General features: G+C 47.1%; 1 protein-coding gene across 1 annotated transcript in view; it reads right to left on the bottom strand.

Moving 5' to 3' along the window:
* LOC144728304 (eukaryotic translation initiation factor 4 gamma 1-like) overlaps positions 1-16,015 on the bottom strand; it is a 135,377-nt gene extending 119,362 nt beyond the window's left edge. Inside the window, 2 exon segments of the mRNA XM_078607637.1 lie at positions 15,568-15,745; positions 15,905-16,015. Of these exon segments, the coding sequence (XP_078463763.1) occupies positions 15,568-15,629 (62 nt within the window). The 5' untranslated portion in view covers positions 15,630-15,745; positions 15,905-16,015.
* Positions 16,016-21,536: the final 5,521 nt, after the last annotated feature.

Genomic DNA, 21,536 nt, shown 5'->3' with positions numbered 1-21,536 from the left:
GCTTTGGAAGCTCATAAATGCAAGAAAGAGCCAGCCCTCCAACAGGTGATTTCACGTCTACATTAACTAACGGGGGTTAAAGTTCATTTCGGAACGTTTGATGCAAAAACCAAAATTGTCTGGATTGGGGTCAAAATATGACATGGGCAGGACAATATTTCCCAGGAGATAATGCTAGAAAATAGTACAGTAATCCCTCGCCACTTCGCGGTTCAAGTTTCGCGGCCTCAGTGCATCGCAGATTTTTCGAACTGATTTAAAGGCCTCATTATACCTGTGCAGTAACACCATCATCATCATAATTCATCATCACATTCATCGAACTGCACAGGTCTGTCATCGTCGTCATTGTCATCGTCGTCGTCAATACTGGAGTCAAGTCTCAAGATACTACTGTTAATGGTGAGTGTAGAACACCATAATACGTATCGTATGAGAGAGAGAGAAAGTGAATGTATAATATTAAGGTTTTATAATTAAATAGATTTAAGTAAAATATATATATAAAGTATAAATATACAGTGATACCTCGGTTCACGAACGCTTCGGTTCACGAACAACTCGGTTCACGAACAGAAAATTTCATAAAAATATGCTCCGGTTCACGAACTCCGCTTCGGTTCACGAACAGGAGCCGCGGCCATTTTAATGCTAATTCCAGGCTGTCACATGGTCGTGACTTCCTGTAGGAAGATCGTGGAGAGAAGCAGAGACACAGAAAGAAGTACTGTGAGTACTGTGAAGACACTTTCAGTGACTTTTAGATTTTTGGTGTGCTTTTTAGCACATACAGTACTGTACTACTGTACTGTACAATACTGTACTTACTGTATTGTACAGTTCACCCGTTTGAGTGCTTACTGTCTCCCACCCGCCTCCCACCTGCCTTCCTCCATGCCAGAAGTCATCTCAAGCAAGGTTAGTGTTCTCTCTTTATACATTACTATACTGTACAGTACTACAGTAATGTGTATTGTCATTTGTTTCATATTTTTGTGCTTCAAAAACCAAAAAAAAGGTCAGAACGGATTAACCGGATTTACATTGAACCCTATGGGAAAATGTGCCTCGGTTCACGACCAATTCGGTTCACGACCAGAGTCAGTTCACGAATTAAGTTCGTGAACCGAGGTATCACTGTACATATTTTAAACATTCTGGTACCCACACACACATATACGGAAATTCCTAGGGGGCCAATCCTACTTCGCGGATTTTCACCTATCGCGAGGGGTTCCGGTCCCCATTAACCGCGATAAACGAGGGATCACTGTATTCCGATTGTCTACATATTTTAACGAATGCCCACGCACGCCTATTTTTGGCATAACTTCAAAAAACAATGGCCAGAGAGAGTGAACTGGTCTAGCACATTGGGCGTGAACACACGGCACGACCTATTCCTTGAACTCGGTAGCAAAGGTTACAAAGCACGAAAGCCACATCTGGCAGTCACAACCAGACTTGGCCACTTTACGGGCACACAGAACATCATGGCTGGTGTTAAATGCTAATGCATCATCGCTCACACCTAAAAATGCCACAAGCCTATCAATTAAGAATGTCTGTTGGCATGCCAGTGTGTTGGAGAGACAAGGAAACCCTCCATCAAGAGGCTTTCAAGCCTTAAGTGTGCTGCATCTGTCGGATGGGTCAGAAGAGTTGATGTTAATGATAAGCTTCAGAACAAAGACATCTTCTTCTAGAGCAGCAAATGTGAATAAAGAAAACCTATTGGAAGCTTCCACATCCTTGACAAGGAAGTGACCACGATGTCTTTTGCACTGGATTCAAGAAAACTGTACTCTGACACAGAGCGTCTCAAGTGGGGGAGGGGGGGGGAGATCGGGCAGAGGGGTCGTCCAAGGTCCATCTCACTCCCCATCTCTCGTCCCGTGCATCTCTCCTCTGCACCTCTCTCGTGTCTCTATGTTCCTCTCATGTTGCTCTCTCGTGTGTCAAGTGACATCTCTCACTGTCGTCGCTCTTCAAAAATATTTTGTTATAAACTATTAAAGGTAGGGCCCACTGAGCTGCTACATAGCTCTTCAGAAGCGACCTGGCCACAAATCAAAGCTCAAGAAAGTGGCTTACCAAGTGTAAATTTATAGCAGCCAAATACTCTAAACGCATGTTGCTAAATGCAGAGGGAAAACCCGGAGGACCCAGAGGAAAATCCACGCAACCACGGGGAGAACAGCAGGCGTCGGGGGTCGGAATCGAACCCACAACTTCCTGTATACCAGGTGAGGTAGTTAACATTTTGCCTCGGTGGCCCTGGGCTCCTGCTTGGGACTGCTGTGTGGAAGTTACCTGGCCTGTCACTCAACACAAGCTCTGGGTCCTCTCGATCACGATTGTGCCCTCGCTCTTCTTTATGCTTACAAAATGGGGGACCCATTTACAAGAACTCCAGTGCCAGCTTGATGTTGCAAAAAGCTCACATATCCTTGAAAAATCTTGGCATAATCCCACCCGGTCAAGATGGGTCGGATGGGTCCACACGTACTATCTACCAGCTTCTGTTTGGCCAGATAGGTTTGTCCATGCCCTGTTTGGCCAAGGAGATTATTGGGCAGTGTTCGCAATCGCATATGCTGCAGTAGGCACAGGGAACTTTCCATATTTTGCACATTAGGATCCTAGGATGGAATGCGCATTATAAATTAGAATTATTATTTGAAACAAATAATAGGACTTCTGGAGATTGTATTCAAAGAGATAATAGACAATATCCAACAAGCCGTTTTGCAATGCACACCACAAACTACTGGTTTCACAGAGAGCAAGATGTACACTTGGATGTAGTTTAAACTCAACAGGCCGAAACGGTACGTGGGGGGGTGAGACGACGACATGCTATGATGCATCACGACCGCAGTGTAAAGTAACAAAGAAGCTCGTAACGACAACCGGGGCAATGTCGGACAATGTCGGACAATCTCGGCATATCGTGAACAACATCGGTCAGTACCCTGGAAGAGGAAAAAAAAAAGTCCATTGTTGAGAGTTACAAACCCACCCGGGAAATGTGCACGCATCACGACCAAAACTTCCTATCTACTGCAGGGCAGATTCTAATCGACACAGGGTCATTTACGACACTAAACCGCTGCATGTCCATTCATAATCCAAATTACATATTTGATTACGGCACCTATCAATATTATCACAATATCTATTCCCAAATACTGCAACTACATTTAATGATAGTAATATCCCCTCACCGGTGCAGGTACAAAGTAATTCTCGCTGCTGGCTATTTTAAGAGAAAGATCCACTGGAACATGGCGGAACGGCGTCATTCCACTGTTGCACAGAGGCCTTCCCACGCTGTAACGCTCGTGGGGGCTGTTTGACCATACTTCACCACGATAGTCAGTACGTGATGGTGGGGGTACCCAGGACCGGTTCAGATAACTTTCACCACCGATCTTAATTGTGGCCACAAATTTACCTCGGGTCCACCAGGTTTGTAGCGGCTGTGCGCAAAGCGCTGTGTCCCACCGCTTCTACCAATCGTGATGCCAACTCTTCACATTCAGCCAGTCTGCACAACGCGGATCATCAAAATGGGTGTCCAAGGAAGTGCCCCACTTTGCAACTATCAAACGTGTTTTTGTTCTCTCCCCTAAAAGCCATTTACGAGCAGCCCTAATACACTGTGCTCACGTTTCAAAGCCGCATTTGCAACAGCTGCAGAGTAACAGTAAACAAAGGTGATGACGGACCACAACACAGCAACCCGACAATCGTATATCCCCACCACCGCCCACCCTCACTCGCCAACCAACTGGTGCAGCGTGTTTTACCGGACTAAACAAGTGGCCACTGACTGTACTATTACCAAAATATAAACGTGCCAACGTCTTCAACTTGCTTACATCTGTAACCTCCGCTCTTCAGAAGGGGCCACTGACACCATCTGCAAATTGTACACAGCATTCTCTACTTAAATGGCAAAGTGATCTTCTTGTTCACCAACGAGGAATGTATAACAACAAAAACAAATACCAGGCAGAAAAGCAGGCATTAAATATATATACAACCTTCGAGTGTAATTAATGAGTGAAAGCAAACGTGCACGCGCACAAACACACAGGCTCAGCTAAGCTGCATTCCATTCAAGGCATCGTATGGCAACCCACAAGTTCTCAATGTGTACACTTGTCGGGTGTGGCCAAGACAGGAGGGGGCTTAGAGGGGGGCACTTTCCCACGCATTTCAAGCCAATTGTAGGACACACCCTGGCCGGCGGTTTGCTAGGACGACGGCGTGGGCAGCAGCAGCAGCTGGCGCAGTCGGAAGTTTGCTTAATTCGAAAAATTGCCATGGAGAGGTATACCTAGCGAGGGATATTCTGCACCGTGGCAGCCAACGTGCAGTTGATGCTAAACACATGAAAAACGATGTATTCGCTCCGGTGTATATGCGTCACACCTCCACCAATAGCGGAATGGTGATAGTGGGGGGGGGGGTGAAGAAAATTTTATTCATCGCAAGTCACATTTTTGAGTCTCCCTCGACAGGCAAGCCCTTTTCACCGAAATAGCTCATCAGATTAAAAGCTTATCATTTTCCACGTGCTCGCACAAGCTTTGAGAAATGCCAATTGGGGGGGGGGGGGTAGCGCGCGGCGGTGTGCTACGGCCTAATGCATCAAACGCGAGACGCCGTCCCCAAAATTTTATCAACTTTCAACTTCTATGAGTCTATACTCTTTGGTTCTTTTGATAAAGTCACGTAGGTATAAAATAAAAGAAATCACGACGTCTCAGGTGCAACACAAGCGTCCGTCATCAGGTGGGAAAGCATGGTCTGCTGCTGAGGCAGACTGTTTTAAAAGGTTTGAAATGGGTGTGATTTAATTTATTTTATACCTACGTGACTTTACCGAAAGAACCAGCGTATGGATTCCTGCAGTCACGAAAGCTTCAAAATCAAGATTATATGAGTCTTTTATACAATACCCTCAAAATTCGCACATGCCGAATTAATGACAAACAGGCGTTATGTTACGAAGCAACAGCAAGACCTGACAAAGCCACTGGGAAGCACATGTCTATTACAAGACTGCGATCGCAGACCTCTGTCTGGCGAGATTCTACCGTGTCCAACACCCCACACGTGACCATTTCACACAGTGGAAACCCAAAACAAATTTTCAAAAACCTAACTTTGAAAAAAATGTTTGGGAGCATGGGAATGGTTGTTTGATTTGTATGTGTTTGGCCGATTTGTTTAACTTTCTTCGACGTTGCACTTGCGTTTTTGTAGTGTTTGTTGTTGTAACGTCCGTATATACCCCCACTGAACATGTGTGAAAACGAGCTTTATAGCTCATCGGATTCCTCCAGTATCAATATTTATTCCAATTATGACTAATCCTAACAACGTTTTTCATCAGTGTCCTCTAAAAGAACGTGCTTAAAAACTCTTAAGAAGGAATTCAAGCAGGCTGAACTAAACATCTGATGCCACTCATTCTCAGCAACGTGGCGATTCCTCGGAGAGAAGCCCATCCACATGTGCTAAACCCTGCTTGATAACCTCATATATGATGTGGATTAAGACACCGGCTGACCTTAACATGCCTCGCCCAGTAAACAGTGGCTTCAAGTGGAAATCTGTATGCAAATACTAAACGTTCTTTTTGGGTAACATCATGGTCTGCAGGCTCTTCTCGATGGGGCCAGTTTGCTCCACCAGAATTGACGGCATTATTGTTTCCAAGTTGTTAAGATTCGTGGGGACGCAAGCGATGATGCTCACATACTCCAAAGGGACACAACCCTCGGCCTGAGTGCACCGCACACTTTTTATTGCCCCCAGCAATAAAAATGTTCTCGTACTGTAACATTAAACCCCACGTTACCGAAGCTCCATAATTCACGACCTGAACCAAGAAGTGACATCTCCAGGCGTTAAAAGTCAGGCAAGCTCAGTGCCCTTGATGCCCAGCCATCAAGGGCAGATAAGCGAATATATACCACTTGTAAAAAGGCACATGCAAAAAATACACGGCAAAACGTTTGGAGGGCAAAAGCAGTCACACGGCCTGAGCTGAATATCTGCTTAACGTAGCGCTGCAGTGATAAAGTGTTCCAAAAGCAGCCTGCATAGACATGTACCTATATTTAAAGTAACACAATTATGAAGAACTTTGTTAACATCGTCAATGAAAGTTTTTCAATAACAAATATATCCTCACCATTAAGTAACATGTGAACACAAGCGTGCCATGCTCAGCTACAGTATTAATGCTGCTCAGAGGTGTTCACAAGACACAAAGGAGAAGTCAGGGGTGGTATCTAGTTTCAAGATAGCTTTGTGTCACAATGTGTTGTTCTACTGTCGAAGGTAATGGGCACAGTGGACTGGTGGCTTCAGGAGCATGAGTCACCTAACTTAACCCATCCGAGCCAGCACCATCGATATCCTGGGTTTGAATCCCAGGCTCCAAGCTGTGATAAAATATAGATAAGCAGTCAGTAATCCGCGTGCCTCCTTTACGCCATCTGTCACAGATTCAAACACTAAAGTGGATCCCTCGGTTTTACAATGCCATCGACTAACGATATTCCAATTCGCGATCCACTTCCCATAGGGTGCCCCATTGTTTCTACTAACGATACATTTTTCAATTAACGATGTTTACAATATCAGGCGGTTCCCGCCAATTTCGGTCAATCGGAGCGCTCCTAAGCGGACTCGGAAGCAGACCTCAGCCAATCAGCGACCTGCCCTGTTATGCGCGTTTTGAGAGTAACTGGCCGATCTTAACTTAAAAGTTAAACAAGATCAATAACGTAATTCTTATTTTATGCTCATTTGATGCACTTTTTTTATTCTTTTTATTCCTAATTTATCAATGTTTCTATTAATATAAATGTTTTAATATGTTCTAAACTTTTATTAAAATTGAGTGTTTAAATATTATAAACTATGTTTTTAGGGTGAAAAAGGTGAACTTCTCATTGTCTTGTAACAAATAAAGCTTTTCACGTTTATTTCCTATATTCGATTAATGATCATTTAAACTTTTTTTTATTTTACCAGGTAAGAAGGCCCACTGAGCTGTATAGCTCTTATTCTTGGTTCTTATGGTAAAGTCACATAAATAGAAAATAAAATCGGATAAAAAAAATTCTTTTTAATAATAAAAATAAGTAATATTTTTAAAAACTTTTTTTTACACACGCTTTTATGAAATGTCCTAGTAATGGCAGAACTCCACGACTCCAGGAAGTGGCCCCGAAGCTTGCCATAAGGTAAGGGACCGTGGCCAATTACAGCCAACGTCAGTTGACCATGGACAATTAGACCTAAGCCAAAACATAACATATAAAAAATAATGTTTAAAAATAGATTGTTTTATGATAGAAGTAGTCATCAGTATGACAAAAGTATACCAAGTTTGCAGTCGATACCACATTGGGAAGTGGGTTAAAATTGAGTTACAAGATTTGAGGATACAACAACAGAGCGAGTTAAATAAAAGCGTGTACAATGTATCGATCACAACACAATCGGTCTTCATCAGGCAGAGCAAATAGCTCTTTTTTAGAAGCGACCTGGCCACAAATGATGGCTCAACAAAGTGGCTTATCACGTGGAAAATGTATGGCAGCCAAATACTCTGCTGACGCGCATGTTTCTAAATGTGAAGGGAAAAACCGGAGGACCCGGAGAAAATTTCACGCGACCACAGGGAGAACATGCAAACTCCAAATATACAGGCGTCAGGGGTCGGGATCAAACCCACGACCTACTGCATAACAGGCGAGGTGGTCAACATCTCGCCACCGCGGCGCCTGCGGCACAATTGTGGCTATTATGCTGGCCGCCTCACACAAGGCTTACTCGTCACACCTGCTTGCAGGCAGCAGTCCCACTCGATACCTCCGCTTCGGGTTCTGGTGTGGCCATGAAGCTTTCTTCCTTCTCCCTCACTCTGGATGTGACGCAAAATGGCAAAGTGAACCCGATACACCGGTGGTGACCATGAGCGGAGAGCATGACTGGAGTCGGAAAAGCTGCTTCCGACCCCACATCTCCCCCAGCAAATGCACCCAGGGGCAAGCAACGCGCTTGCACCCGCTGTCAATCACAGGTATTGTGAAAGACAATCGTGCTTAGTTGATCCCACGTTAAGCCTCATAATTAAACTAGCCAAAACCATTTTAAAAATGCCTAAGTATTATCTGCGATGTAATCATGTAACAGATATATTTAGACGTCTACATTTGTTTGCCATTGTATACCCACATTACAAATGGCAAGCGACCCATTCACCAACAATTTCATTCATTGTGCTGCATTGACATCACGTGCACTGCCTAAAAAAGCGAGTGCCTACACTGGTTCAAGGAAAAATATTCCAGTTTTTAAAAGCATAATCTTGCCAATAACATCCACTCGCGTAGCATCCATTACAGCACTGAGTACAGAAGGTTAAATAGCAAAACCCTGGTGGCAATTAACTCCGTGGGGAATTTCATCAAACGACATCCATTGTACTTCAACGTAGCCAATTATGTTAAGTAGAAACCTCCTCTGAATGTCAATGAGCTCGTTTAAAGCAATGCGTGAGCCTCACTGACATGTGTTACAATGGGCCACTACATTTGGATGCAAACATCTTCTCAAACGGCTCTTAAATAAAAATCCAGTCTCTTGTTGAATTGGCTTTTAAATCAGTTTTTTATCAAGTCAACAAAATCCCCCCTTTGTAACTCGTCCAGTTTATACAGAAACAATACATGTGTGCGGTTTTTTTGCTGTGGTCAATAGCGGGCTGAATAGGACATCTGTGAATCCCAAGCAGATTTTAACCACACAATCTGAATGATCCAATACATGCCCCTATATGAAGAGGTTGGCATATGCTTTTCACGTTATCAATAAGAAAATTTACTTTTAGCTATTACCACTGTATTCCAGAATGGGGGGGCAGGGATCCCATTCAGCTTGTTGCAGAGCCAATACTGTAACAATAATGTATAATTTACAGCCCTTTGTCAATCAACTTGTGGTCAAAGGGCCTCCCCAGGCCATGTGGACCTCGTAATTAATGTATGAGGAAGGTGATGTGTGCACGTGGAACCACAAGTCCCTATAACACGAAGATCGCTACAAGGTGTTTTACTTGCGATGCTGCACACCGAAGGAGTTGAATCACGAGTGTCAAGATGTTACTCTATTTGCATCACATTATTCACAAGTGCAAAAGTTGTTAGCCGAATTCCCGGTAAAGGGTCAACTTGGCTGGACATCTCTCTGCAGAGGATGAAATGAGCAGCGCTTTACAGGAAATCAAGAGATAATCGTACGCGCACACACCACTATCAAAGGAATGTGGAATACCTGCAGCTGAAAATGCCACCTCACTGAGCAAGGAAACGGTTGACGTGCCGTTCTATGTAATTCGTTTTTTTCGCAGCAACAAAACACGATGAATTGTGATGTGAAGCACGCAGATACGCTGTGGGCGTATGGTCATGATTACTGTAATAGATGAACTTGGGGTGCAGAAACCAAAACATGGACACTTGCCATTTTTCCCTTCAATCCACCATTGCACAGCATGGGCACACACCCTAAAGTAAGCTACTCCGTGGGCATAAGAAATTTACAGCAGCGCAAAAGCTCGAAAGCCGTTAAGACGTTAAAGAGGTTTTTTTGACGATAGCTTATCGTTCCAAAAGTTCCTTTGGAGTCTGGATCAATTATACAACGGTGAAGTCAAGGGGTGTTAAACTCATAATCAAAACCGATTGAGGAAATATTTCCCCACCTTCCACACACACATTGGGGAGCAGCATTCCCCTGGAAAGTGGCACAAGGCCGTTCCAAAAAACTGTTGTAATGATCGTTTTACGAGCAACGTTTTTCAGACAGCTGCAAAACACCATTTCGCATACCAATAATCAATACGATTGACATTTGAAACCCGAGTGCACAGCCTTGCTCCGTGTGAACGCCACACCTGCAGTGGTGCAGAGCATTTTACCGATTTCAGCGACACACGCGTTGGGCACATCAACCACGAAAAGTGCAAAATGAACAGACGCGGATGCACTGCACTCTCTCGACAGTCTGTGTCAAGAGGAAGATGCGTCCTTCCCACAAATTCCCTGCCAAAGAGGAAAGCGGGCACTGGTATACTGGTATACAGCAGAAGCTGCGGCAATGCGTCACCCGTGACGGCACGGGGAGGCATGTCTGGGCAATCGGCCACGTCACACTACGCCACACGCGGGTAATAAAAGCCGACCTCGCCCGTTGTAGCCCAAGTCCAATCGGCTATGAGAATCGGGGTCACGTGCTCCCTGGATATGCGCTGCATGTGCATCACGTGCATCATGTGACGTCCATCGGCTCTTTGGCCCCAAGAATAAGGCTCCAGAGCTGCCGAGTGACCGCTACTTCGAAGCTAGCTGTACGCGTCTTGTCCCGCTAAGCGAGGTCAGTCCCAAGGGAATAAGGCTCTCAATGCGGAAACAATGCACGGCGCACCGCGGACGACAGACTTTGAAGCCACTGCTCAAGCCTTTGCAGCGGTTCGGTGCACATCCTCGCTGGCAGTGCCACAAAAGCACCAAATCATCTCGTTTGAGGCATTTTCTGGCATTCGCCCCCAAGCACTGCTGCCACCAAAGCTTTGGGGCTTATGACGGTGGCCATGTGGCGCAATTGTGTCAAATGACCAGGGCATCTGTCGACCAGTGGACGGAGAAACCCGACGCCTGCAGGGAATCGACTTGCTTGAACCCAAAATCCATGTGCGGCATCTACGACCAGCCAATACCTACTGGCACATCACCACAATTGGATTTTGTGCAAAAAATTGTGGGGAAATCTATTTGTTCACATTTTAGTTTATCTTCAGGAGTGTGCACCACGGTTATGGTACCAGTAAAGATTGCACTTGATAATCATTGTTTTCTTCATAGGGTACCATAAGATAAAATAAATTGTTGCGTTTATATAAAAGCCACATTGGTGCCCCTTAATTCATTCATAATGGTGCTGGAATGTAACAGGAAGGCTTTTTTCATCATTGCAGATTGAAAGAGCAACGCTACAATTTCATTAAAGGTTCATCTGGTGCGAGGTCTAAATATATCCCTTCATTAGAAAGTTCAGCCATGTCCATCTCAATTACATCTCAATTAACAAGCTGCCGACTTTTTCAGCAATTTAGCTACTTTTCGGCATCATTGAATGCCAGAATGTACACTTTCTCCCGCACAAATACATTTTTAAATCTCACACATACTTGCAAATATCTTCGACATTTTTAAATAGCCAATGGTTTGTACAGTTATAAAGGCTACAAAAAAGTGGATTTAAAGCCGACATTACGTGCCTATTTCTAAAAAGTGAAATCCGTGATTGAACTTCTCCTCTTGCAATAACAAACAAAATACATCAACCCCGGCTGAAATTAACTTAAAAGTTGACAAGACGCTATTTGCAAGGAATTCTCCCCACCGATTGAGTTGTGATCTATGTAATTCAGCTGGGCATGTGAACAAAGTAAATAAAACAAAAGGTACAGAAAGCTTCCATAAGCCTGTCCTCAACCAAACCTGGGTGAGTAATCAGTCCATTACAACCAAGTTATGCAGGCAAGAAGGTATCAAGAGGTCACCAGTGTGTAGAGCGGTAGACTGGGGTACAGCATTTGCAGGAATTCATGCCCTCTTACACACAACACAAAAATGCATTAAACCATTCCTCGGCCACCTCTTGGGTTCATCACAGCACTGCCACTCTCTCTCTCGAGGCAAAGAATGCAAGGGTATCAGCAGGAGGTACAAAATCTCAAGAGCAGAAATGGTGTCATTTTGGTGGGACGTAAAATTATTATTTCATAAGCACACCACGACCTCACACTTTTAATGCTCAATTGCCTCCCTCACATTTATTACTCTGGCTCTAAAACATTGTCATTATTCAATACGCTTGACAACAATTAACCCTGGAACTGCATTTACTTTTGAAGCTAAGCCGCTTACTCTGTCCATACGTTTTTTGCAGTGTATGCAGGTCTACTTAATGGTTAATAATGAATTACCATATTTTAAAGTAAAGCTTAGAACATGCAAATTAACCATCTTACTGTTGATATATTGTCATTATCAATGAATTACCAAAACCATGTTAACATAGTTAAATATGTTTGTGCCATACATTGGCCAATCAGCAAAAAAATTATCTAGCACCACGCAGCTTTACAAAACGTTTGAAAAATGTACCATTTTATTCTAGTTTAATAACGGTTTCATTCAAATCTGTTTCACTAAATCAGTTTTATTTCATTTCAAAGGACTAGTCACAGTATTGAAGAACAAAGATCAACCTTCGCATCAGAGACCACAATTATAGCAAGACCAAAATTGAGCAGGGGAGCAACATGTCAGAGCTGACTCTGCTGCTGGTGGCCAGTGACACTGGGATACGTGACATTTATACTGGGTCACAGTGTAAGACGGTTCGTAAAAAAAGCAATGGGGGGGGGGGGGGAGAAAATAGACCAAACGTGGATTTGTCTGTTACGAATGCAAAGTATCCATAATATGGAGCAAAGAAACAATGCCACACTGCAAAAACACATCAAAGATGCACAAACAATACAAGTGCAGGATAAGAAATTAGTCGGACAAAAATGATAAGAACCCCAGGAAGGAAGATCACTTTGGTCCTGCCAAAACGGATTTGGGCAGGCTCTTCCCTGACAGCAAAAGACAATGACCAAAGCTAGTGGGAACGAACAAACGCAATTAACCTGTTGCTGCACACACCCAAAGCGGCATCGGCAAAAGTCGTCGTCATTGGGCGCCGATGACCATTTGCTCCGTGAGGTAGAGCATACATTTAGTGACCTACCTGGGTATTGCGAGTGCGCTGCCATGACAACGGTCATGCTAAAAACATTGAAACCTACGAGGATTGTTTAGTTTCAACCGAAATTTGAAATCAAATACGTTGACAGAACACAAGCTGACAAGCGGCAGTTCAGTGAAACGTAACCAATTTATTTCTTCCCAAGAGAGGACACGATAGTAGCTGCATACTTTTCATGCCACAGGACACTGCACACAAACAACGAAGAACTTCTGCCGTGAAAGAGCGTGTGCACCGATACCGAACGCAAAGGTAGCTAAAAATGCAGGTAAGCGCCAAAGGCTTTGGAGCAAACCGCTGCAAAAGGGGCTTACATAACAACGATGCGCCAGAAATTGGGTGGGCATTGTACGAGTATGGGCCGACTGGTGGTGTGCACATACGCCAAAATGCAAAGCCAGCACTTTCGTCCAACTCGCAAAAAAATTGTGAAACCACTGCGTTAATGATTATCTAAACGAAGCTTGGATGAATGCGGGGTGGCTGTGGCGGCACATAAAAAAAGGTCTCACGAGTTCCTCCCCAACATTCCGATGGCTTCAGAAAAGCAGACCATTGTCATTTGCTGTGCCATTTAAATCATGCTCGTTGGGGGCCAAACGCACATTCAGCAGTGTAGTACAATCGCATGGAATGTAAGCACACTTTTGGGCACGTTTTTTACGACTGCTCTCTTGGAAGTGTGGCGGCTTCCTTTTTTTTTTAGAAAACACAGGCACTACACTCCTCCTTGCGTCGGTCCTGGGGTATTGACATTTTCCACGGAAGACGTGTCACATACGGCTATGGCCCCACCCCCCACACACAGACAAGGCCAGCCCTTGTGGCTCTCTTCTTACAGCGCACACGCACCCTCACAACCTTACCATGTACGTGCCCCCACAGCACACGCACGGCAATACCACCGCGGGAGACAAGCAGGCACGCGCGTACTACCACGCACACTTGCACGCTCCCTGCGCACACGCGTACAGTGCCGACGACGCTCATACGTTTCCAAGCGTGGGCTGGGCACGAGGATGGACACGAAAACCACCACAACACGCAGCCAGCCAGCCCCCACCACCAACACCCACCAAACCACGCTATTTTGGGCCCTCAGACCCAACAGCCGTGCACGCGGGTGACACAGCATGGTCAGGATGAGAGGGCACAGGGGAGGAGGGGGGCAACCAAAGGGACCAGTCTCACTAACCATGCGGCTAGCAGATTATCCACGCAGCAGCAGTAGCCACTCAGGAAAATCAGGCAGCCAGCCTCAAAAAGCCGAAGGCCCACCGTGGGCACACCCAGCGCGCTCTGCTTCTTACCCCGCCCCCCACGCCGCCATCAGCATTCACACCACGCGGCGCAGCTGCTGCTGCTGCTGTCGGCTTTTCGCCGGCCGGTAGGCCGACACCAAGAAACAAACGCGCGTTAACAACCATCCATCCAACTCGCAGAACCACACACACATACCGTAGAAATGCCATGGACAACCACGACAATGATTAATAGCCATCCTCACGTACTCACACACGGGTTCGCCGATAAGCCAGATGTGTACAATGGACACACGGCACAGCAACATTGAAACTCGCGCAGTTAATCCGCACAAACCGATTAGCACAGTTCGTTACGTACGGTGCGAAATAAGTTCACAGTACAATCAGCCTCCCATAACCACGCGCGGACCGCACAACTGTGCACACCAGACCTTCGCAGAGGACTATCATACGTAAACCAAACAACCATATGTCAATCCACAACCACCGACTCCTTTCACACAACCACTCACTACTGTACCACAACCTCCACACACCCATTATGTAACATACAACCACGCATGCCCAATCACAGCTACACTCTTGGCATAATTATATCCCTGGCCACATCAGCATTCACCACCACACCCCGAACCACACTTCACTAAACACGTACAAGCCGCACGGTTTAAACGCCACACAACCATATTTGTCTACGCACCCACAAAATCACACCATCACATACACACGAGTGCCACCACCCACCCCCATGAGCCAAACACAACAGAAGACGTGTGACTGGGAAGAACCCAGTCATTCACAATAACCCATGGTTGATCCAGGGTGACTGGATCAACCAGCTCACCAGTCACCCCAAAATCGAGCACGGCTAGCCCAAGTCACCCACGGGTTAGCCACTTCGGCCCAGTCTCCAATTGAGTCCGAGTCACCCACAGCCACCGCAAAGTCACACGCGGTCAACCAGCACCGCCACCCAAAAGCAACCACGGCCACCCAAAGTCACCCACGGTCAGCCAGTTCCCCAGCCAATTCACTGACGCAGATTCAGCCCCCAAGTCACCGACAATAACCATTAAACTAATCGTCTGGTCAACGGTCAGCTAACAGGCCGGCGGCTCAGAGCCACGCGCAATCACCCCATGGCCACCCAAAGTCACCCACGGTCACACCCCGACTCGCCGCCAAGCCGCGCTTGTCCCGATACGTGTGGCTGCGGTGAGCGGACACGGGGAGCCACGGGGCCAGGGCGTGGGCCAGGCCGGAGCACGAGCCGAGGGTCGCGCGGACGATGCCCTCTCTGCGTGCACATGGGCCGCCGCGCGCCGCCATTTACCGCCCGGCGTCCGACTCGGGTGGCCACGGGGCCGCGCTCGGATCGCGCCAAGGATACTGTTGCGGGAGTCCTGGGCGAACCTGCGAGGCGGGGGGCGAGCGTCCTTTCGGTAAACTCATCGCAGCCGGGGAGGGCAGGGGGAAATGACGGCGGCGGCCTCGGGTAGACGCGGGGGCAGGGGAACAGCTCCGTGCTCACTCTGCCCGCGAGGGGGGGAAAAGGGCCTCGCGTTCACCTGCGCGCCACACGCACAGAGCACCGCACCGAGCACGCATTCGTGAACCGCGCCGAGCGCCGGGGTCCCGCGCGTCGACCGCGTCGCGCGGCGCCAGAAATGGAGAAAGCTGCGCGACGGATGGTTGCGGATGGTCCCGGGCACCCCAACATGGCGTACCTCTCTATAGAGAGTCCATTAAACGGACGGGCGCGGAGGGCGCCGGAAACGGAGGTGATGAGTTCCGGGGTCACAGTCTGCCCCGCGCCGGCGTGCGGGGGGGGAAAGGGGGGTGGGAGGGGGGTCATAACGCCCCTTTTCCGGTACGTGCTCCGCCCACTCCCGGTACGTGCTCCGCCCGCTTCCTTGCCCCTGGCTCTCCGTCCTCGTCTCCCCCGTGGCGGCACCACGTGGCCGGGGGGTTGCGCGTGGGTCCGAGCACGTGGAGGAGGGAGCGGGAAGGCAAGGGGGAGAGGAGGGAGGGTGGGGGAAGGGGGACAAGGGAGGAAGGGGGAAAGGGGGGGAAGGGGGGGAAAGAGGGGAGGGGGGAAAGGGTGTGGGGGGGCGCAAGGGGGCTCGGGCGGGGCTCCCACTGCCGCCTAGCGGCCGGTGGCCGGTATTACGACTCTGCTCCCGGGGTATTTCCCAGAGCAGAATGATAATCTGGAGGAATCCGGTGAGCTATGAAGCTCTTTGTCACAGATGTCCAGAACAGGGTGTTATTGGGATCAAGTGTACACGTTCTGTCACGCGGATGATCCTGTTCAGCCAGTTTTCCCGGCTGTTATTTTTTTCTACACGGGAGATCCGTGGTGCCACGTGAGCACAGCAGCAGCAGCAATAAAAACAAGAGAGACAGAAACGTCGACATTGCGAGAGCGAGCACAGCAGGGTGCTTAAGGAATATTGCAAAACTAACAAACTCGGTACGTTAAAGACAGCACACAAAGCAAATATGATTTGAGTAAGAGGTGCCAGAAAAAAAGTAGGCACAGGTGAAAGTAACCAAGCTGTCGATGAGCAGAAGAGGTGTTCCAGAATCGTGGAGCAGCATCGTGGATAGACTTCTTTTTACCAAAAAAAGTTGTAGCAAATGGATTATTTTAGTGGGAATAACCAGGCACGTTTGAGGATACTGGAGGGAGTTAGAGGAACTGACTGATCTTTCAGCTAATTTATTGGCCAATTTATTTAGGCCCTTTAGAATGAAGACAGCCCAGCGATGGCCTCTCCCTATATTCAGGGGAGAGAGGTTCTTCACACCGATGCCAATGATGATGTTTCTACTGTACATGTTGTATCCACCGCTGGACGAAGGCCTCCCCACGCCGTCATGAACAGTGCCGCGATTCAGTAATCCGTCTTTCGTCGCCTGCGTGGTCAGGGCTGGAAATGTCAGATTCCTGGAGGAACTCATCAATCCATAACATGCCGGTTTTAATTACTGGCGAAACGTCGTACTCAGATTGTAAATGTTGTGGATTTGCTCTCCAACACACTGGTGTGCTGTACTAGTGACGAATTGGCATCTTCCTAATTGGCTGTCGGGTGGTGGTGGGTTTAACGACACATTTACCCGATCTAACCAAAAAAAACTATTATGGATAATATTGATCACGAAAGCCCTACTACGTGTTAAAAATGAACTCATAAATGCCGAGACGAACTACTCTTTTCGGAAGCACTTCCAGATGATGTAGTGCATGTTGAACTGTTTTTGAACCATACGTAGCTAACCGTGCTAATCGGGGAAGGACAACAAACTAAAAACAGAACATTAAGTAATATTTTCGGGCCAATAGGGAGAGAAGTCGTGTGTTAGAGGTGCTTCCATTTATAACCATCCTTTAATAATCAACAAAAAGGTATATCTTGTGTAAAGATAAACTTACATTGGTTAGATTAATGGCACGGCCTGTTGCACTTCAGGAGAGACGAGACACCATGCATTGTATCAAGTTCCAGTCTATGCTCCCTCTCCCTGCGAGCTGCTTTTTGCACTCCTCCGTCCCTCTATCAACCCAGCTCCGGCACAAATCAGAGGTTGAAACAGCCAATGTGGACCGCTACGGCACGGGAATAGAAGACCACTCACTCGCTCGCTTACTCTTGGAATACTGAGAGAGAGGGAGAGTTGGCGTAATTGGCGTAAGCGTCTCATTGACGGTCTGCTGCCTCTCTTACACTCCTCTGTTGAAACAGCTGTGGTCTTCAGTGGTGTGACGAGCCCGGCCACGTCTGCAGGGACATCTTTCCCCCCGCAGGTTTTGTACTCCCAGCATCCTTGAACGATCTGCTGCTTCTCAAACATATGTAGTAAAATCCAGGCGACTACGGGGAGAACATGCAAACTCCAAATATACAGGCATAAGGGGTCGGGATCAAAGCCACAACCTCCTGTATACCAGGCAAGGTAGTTAACATCTCGCCACAATGGCACCTCGATGAGAATGTCATTCGTCCGTGAGTATGCTAAGCAAACATAAAACTTTTGCTACTGATTCCAACGCATACTTGTCTTCCTTCGTGAAGAGCAATTTCATGGAATTCCAATTGATTTGCTTCCTAAGGACAAGATTTAGAGTGTTCTGCTTCTTTTCTTCTACTGACTCGTGCTTTGAGAAACGTTGCTCTTTATACAAATCAATGTATGGGCCTCAGGGAGGGTGATGGAGTCATCCACAAGTTTCAGTGATAGTTCAGCCAACTCACTTAAGGTACCTCTCATTGCTGAATCGAACATGGCTGATAATGATCATAAATCAAGCCCGGTGTTCAAACGCGGGCCTGCTTTGCCCTACCATATGTCGGCAATCATTGTAACGTGAGAGCGACAGGGCTGCAACCCCACAGGAGTACGGCCATCTGGGCCGGACACAGTACACTGCCTCACCCCAGGAGACCGTGTGCACAACGCTCCGGACAATTCTTTATGGAGGTTTTTTAATGTGAGAGAAAACCCAACGATCGCCGGGTATACAATACCAGGGACGACATTCGCATAGAGGCCACGGAGTGACTGGCGACTGAGACAAAATCACCTGGCATGCACCCGAACTCACGAGACCCCAGAAGCTAAGCGTGGTTTGAACCGTGGTGGTGCCTGAATGGACGACCACCAATGCGCACCAGGTTGTCATAGGTGGCCCTGGCTCGTTGTGGAGGGCAGTTCAACAATAATAATATATAATGTCCTTTCTATACTCCTACGTCGATGCTCGCTGCCTTCAACCCACAAATCACCAGTGTGGTGAAGTATGGCCAAATGACCCCACGACCGGCAATACGTAGGGAGGCCCTAATCCAGAAGTGGACTTACCGAAGGGCCGTTCATGTTGATCACTGCCGGCTGCAAGTGGAATGTTCGCCCACGTGCGCTGAGTACTGCCCTTGCAGTACATCCGTTCACACGTGCAGTCACTCCTGCGCGGTTTCAAAGTTTAATTCGTTTAGCCATCTGTGACAAAAAAGAGAGCTTCATAAGCTCATCGGATTCCTCCGAGTCCAAAATAAAGATTCTCATTCTGAAATTAAGAGGCGAGGGAAAGCCCTCAATTTGCCAGTGACCTCAAGTCACCAAAACGGCAAAAAAGGAATACGCAAAGTGTTGTGTACTTCACAAAAAGTGTACTTGTGTGCTGTTCACAAGCTTTGCTTTGGATAGTTCTTCACTGTTCGGGAAAACCCTTCGCCCACTCTTAGGACTGCGTGTCAGAGGTGTTGCACTACTCTCTGAGGGATCCCAATGTATTCTTCATATCGTGACAAAACACCGAAAACCCAATTGCAATAATATTTGGGGGTAAATACAACAACAACAAATAATGGAAGAAAACATTCCTTTTGGGATTGTTGTTTCCCACTTGGGAAAACCCAGAGAGACACCATACAGACAAAGAGGCAACGCTCAACAATCCACACAGATACGTCGGGAAACCAATGTGCGCAAAGAAGCGATCTCACAACACCCGATTGATTGCTGGGCTGCGATGGGATTTTATGTAGTGAATGCTTTTACACGTGACTTTCACACAGAGTACCATTAACTCCAAATAAATATATAATTTAATACATTAATATGTATGTCGATGTTATATCGTGAGTGGATGTCAGCCCAACGTAGCCACAGAGCAACGTGACAGCCTCCAGCACGTGCAGCGCAACCACCAGTGCTGCCCGGCATGCCCTGACGGACATCACAGCCGATGGTGCGTCACGGGATGATTACCCACCGCCAAATCAGGCTGTACTCTCCACGTGCCGAACCAGGATTCGCCAGGGTCTGCTTCAACCCAAGTAGACGGCTACCTCAACTCGTGCGCGAACAGATTTTGTCGCTATCTCATTGCACACAAAGTGCTTGGCCACAAATGAACCGCAATGCCTCGACGATCTCGTCAAGGAGCATAAACCATCACGTGAACTCCGCTCATCCTCGCAGCAGCAGCGGCTTTTGGCTAAGCCATCGAACAAAGGCGGTGGTCACCGCATCGCGCAGCGCTTTTATGAGTGCTTCTGCGGCCGTCTGGAACGCTCTTCCTTCCGATATTAGGAAGCCCTGGAGCTATGCACTTTTAAATCTAAATGTAAACTCATTTCTTTAGAACTGCTTTTTGTGTTTAGTTTGTTGTCCTTCCCCCGCACCTCCGATTAGCACGATTAGCTATGGACGGTGCAAAAGAAGTCCAACTCACATCTCAGCAGTGATCATCATTTGAGTAACCGATCACATGGGAAGGGCTGCGACACTGGTAGCAGAGGCAGTAGTCCGAGATGATTCATCATCGATTGTTGGGTTCCAACACGTCATGTTCTGGCCAAATCTGTATCATTACAAAAAGCATCCACCACCTGACACAGTCACACAAATTAAAATAAATTGTCATGTACTTTCTGTACTCCTACGTCTATGTTCGCTACCTTCAACCCACAACAACCAGCGTAAGTTTAAGACAAATGGTCACGATAAAATGTATCTATTTGAGTTTGTATATGTTGTAAAGGTATTGCTAAATTAGGTTGTGAGAATCATTGTTCAACTTACCGCTGAGTTGAAACAACGGTAATTGTTGTGTTGCTAAATGCTTGTACAAGTTGACAATTTAAATTGTTTGGCTGTCAGATCATTATCATGATCTGGCCTGGCCCAAGAATAATTTATGAAATATCGGTGTCATGTTGCGCGAGCAGTGCGACTCCGCGTGTTAGAGAAGGGCCCACAGAAGTGGATATCGCAGAGCTACCTCTGAGGTTCCCTGAAGTAGCACCTGAAGTAACACTTGAAGTGACACCTGAAGTGACACCTGAAGTGACACCTGAAGTGACACCTAAAGGTCACATCTGGTCCACACGGTATAGGGCAGCACGTTCACACACTGTCTGTTGCACGACAGGCAAATGAAGGGCAACACCACATTTTAAGTTCTTTTTTTGGCGTGCAGTCATTGGATGGACCCGGCAGAATCCATCAACTCGCACGACGCATGAGAGCCCAGTCTAACGACAGCGGCTGAGAACCTGGTTTCGAATGCCAGGCTCTCAGCGCTGCCGAGTCAGCGGCCTGACCTCTCAGCCACCCTGGTGCCTCACTATCGGGGAGGCTTTCAGGGTAAAGAGTGAAGTCTGCCTGGCCGTTGCGCAACTCGTGCCGACGCAACTTGGGGTCTGTTACGGTTGCGAAACGCCCTCGGTAAGCGCCACGGGGTAAAGCAGCCCGACCACACGACGCTCAGACTCCAGAAGCTATTGGATGGGGAACAAACTAAACCTTTTTTTTTATTACACGATTTTATTTAACTCACTCTGTTGTTGT

The sequence above is a fragment of the Lampetra planeri genome, chromosome 28 (genome assembly GCF_965212315.1).
Source record: "Lampetra planeri chromosome 28, kcLamPlan1.2.h2, whole genome shotgun sequence".
NCBI classification, from domain to species: Eukaryota; Metazoa; Chordata; class Hyperoartia; order Petromyzontiformes; family Petromyzontidae; genus Lampetra; species Lampetra planeri.
This window is presented reverse-complemented; position numbering and strand designations above follow the sequence as displayed.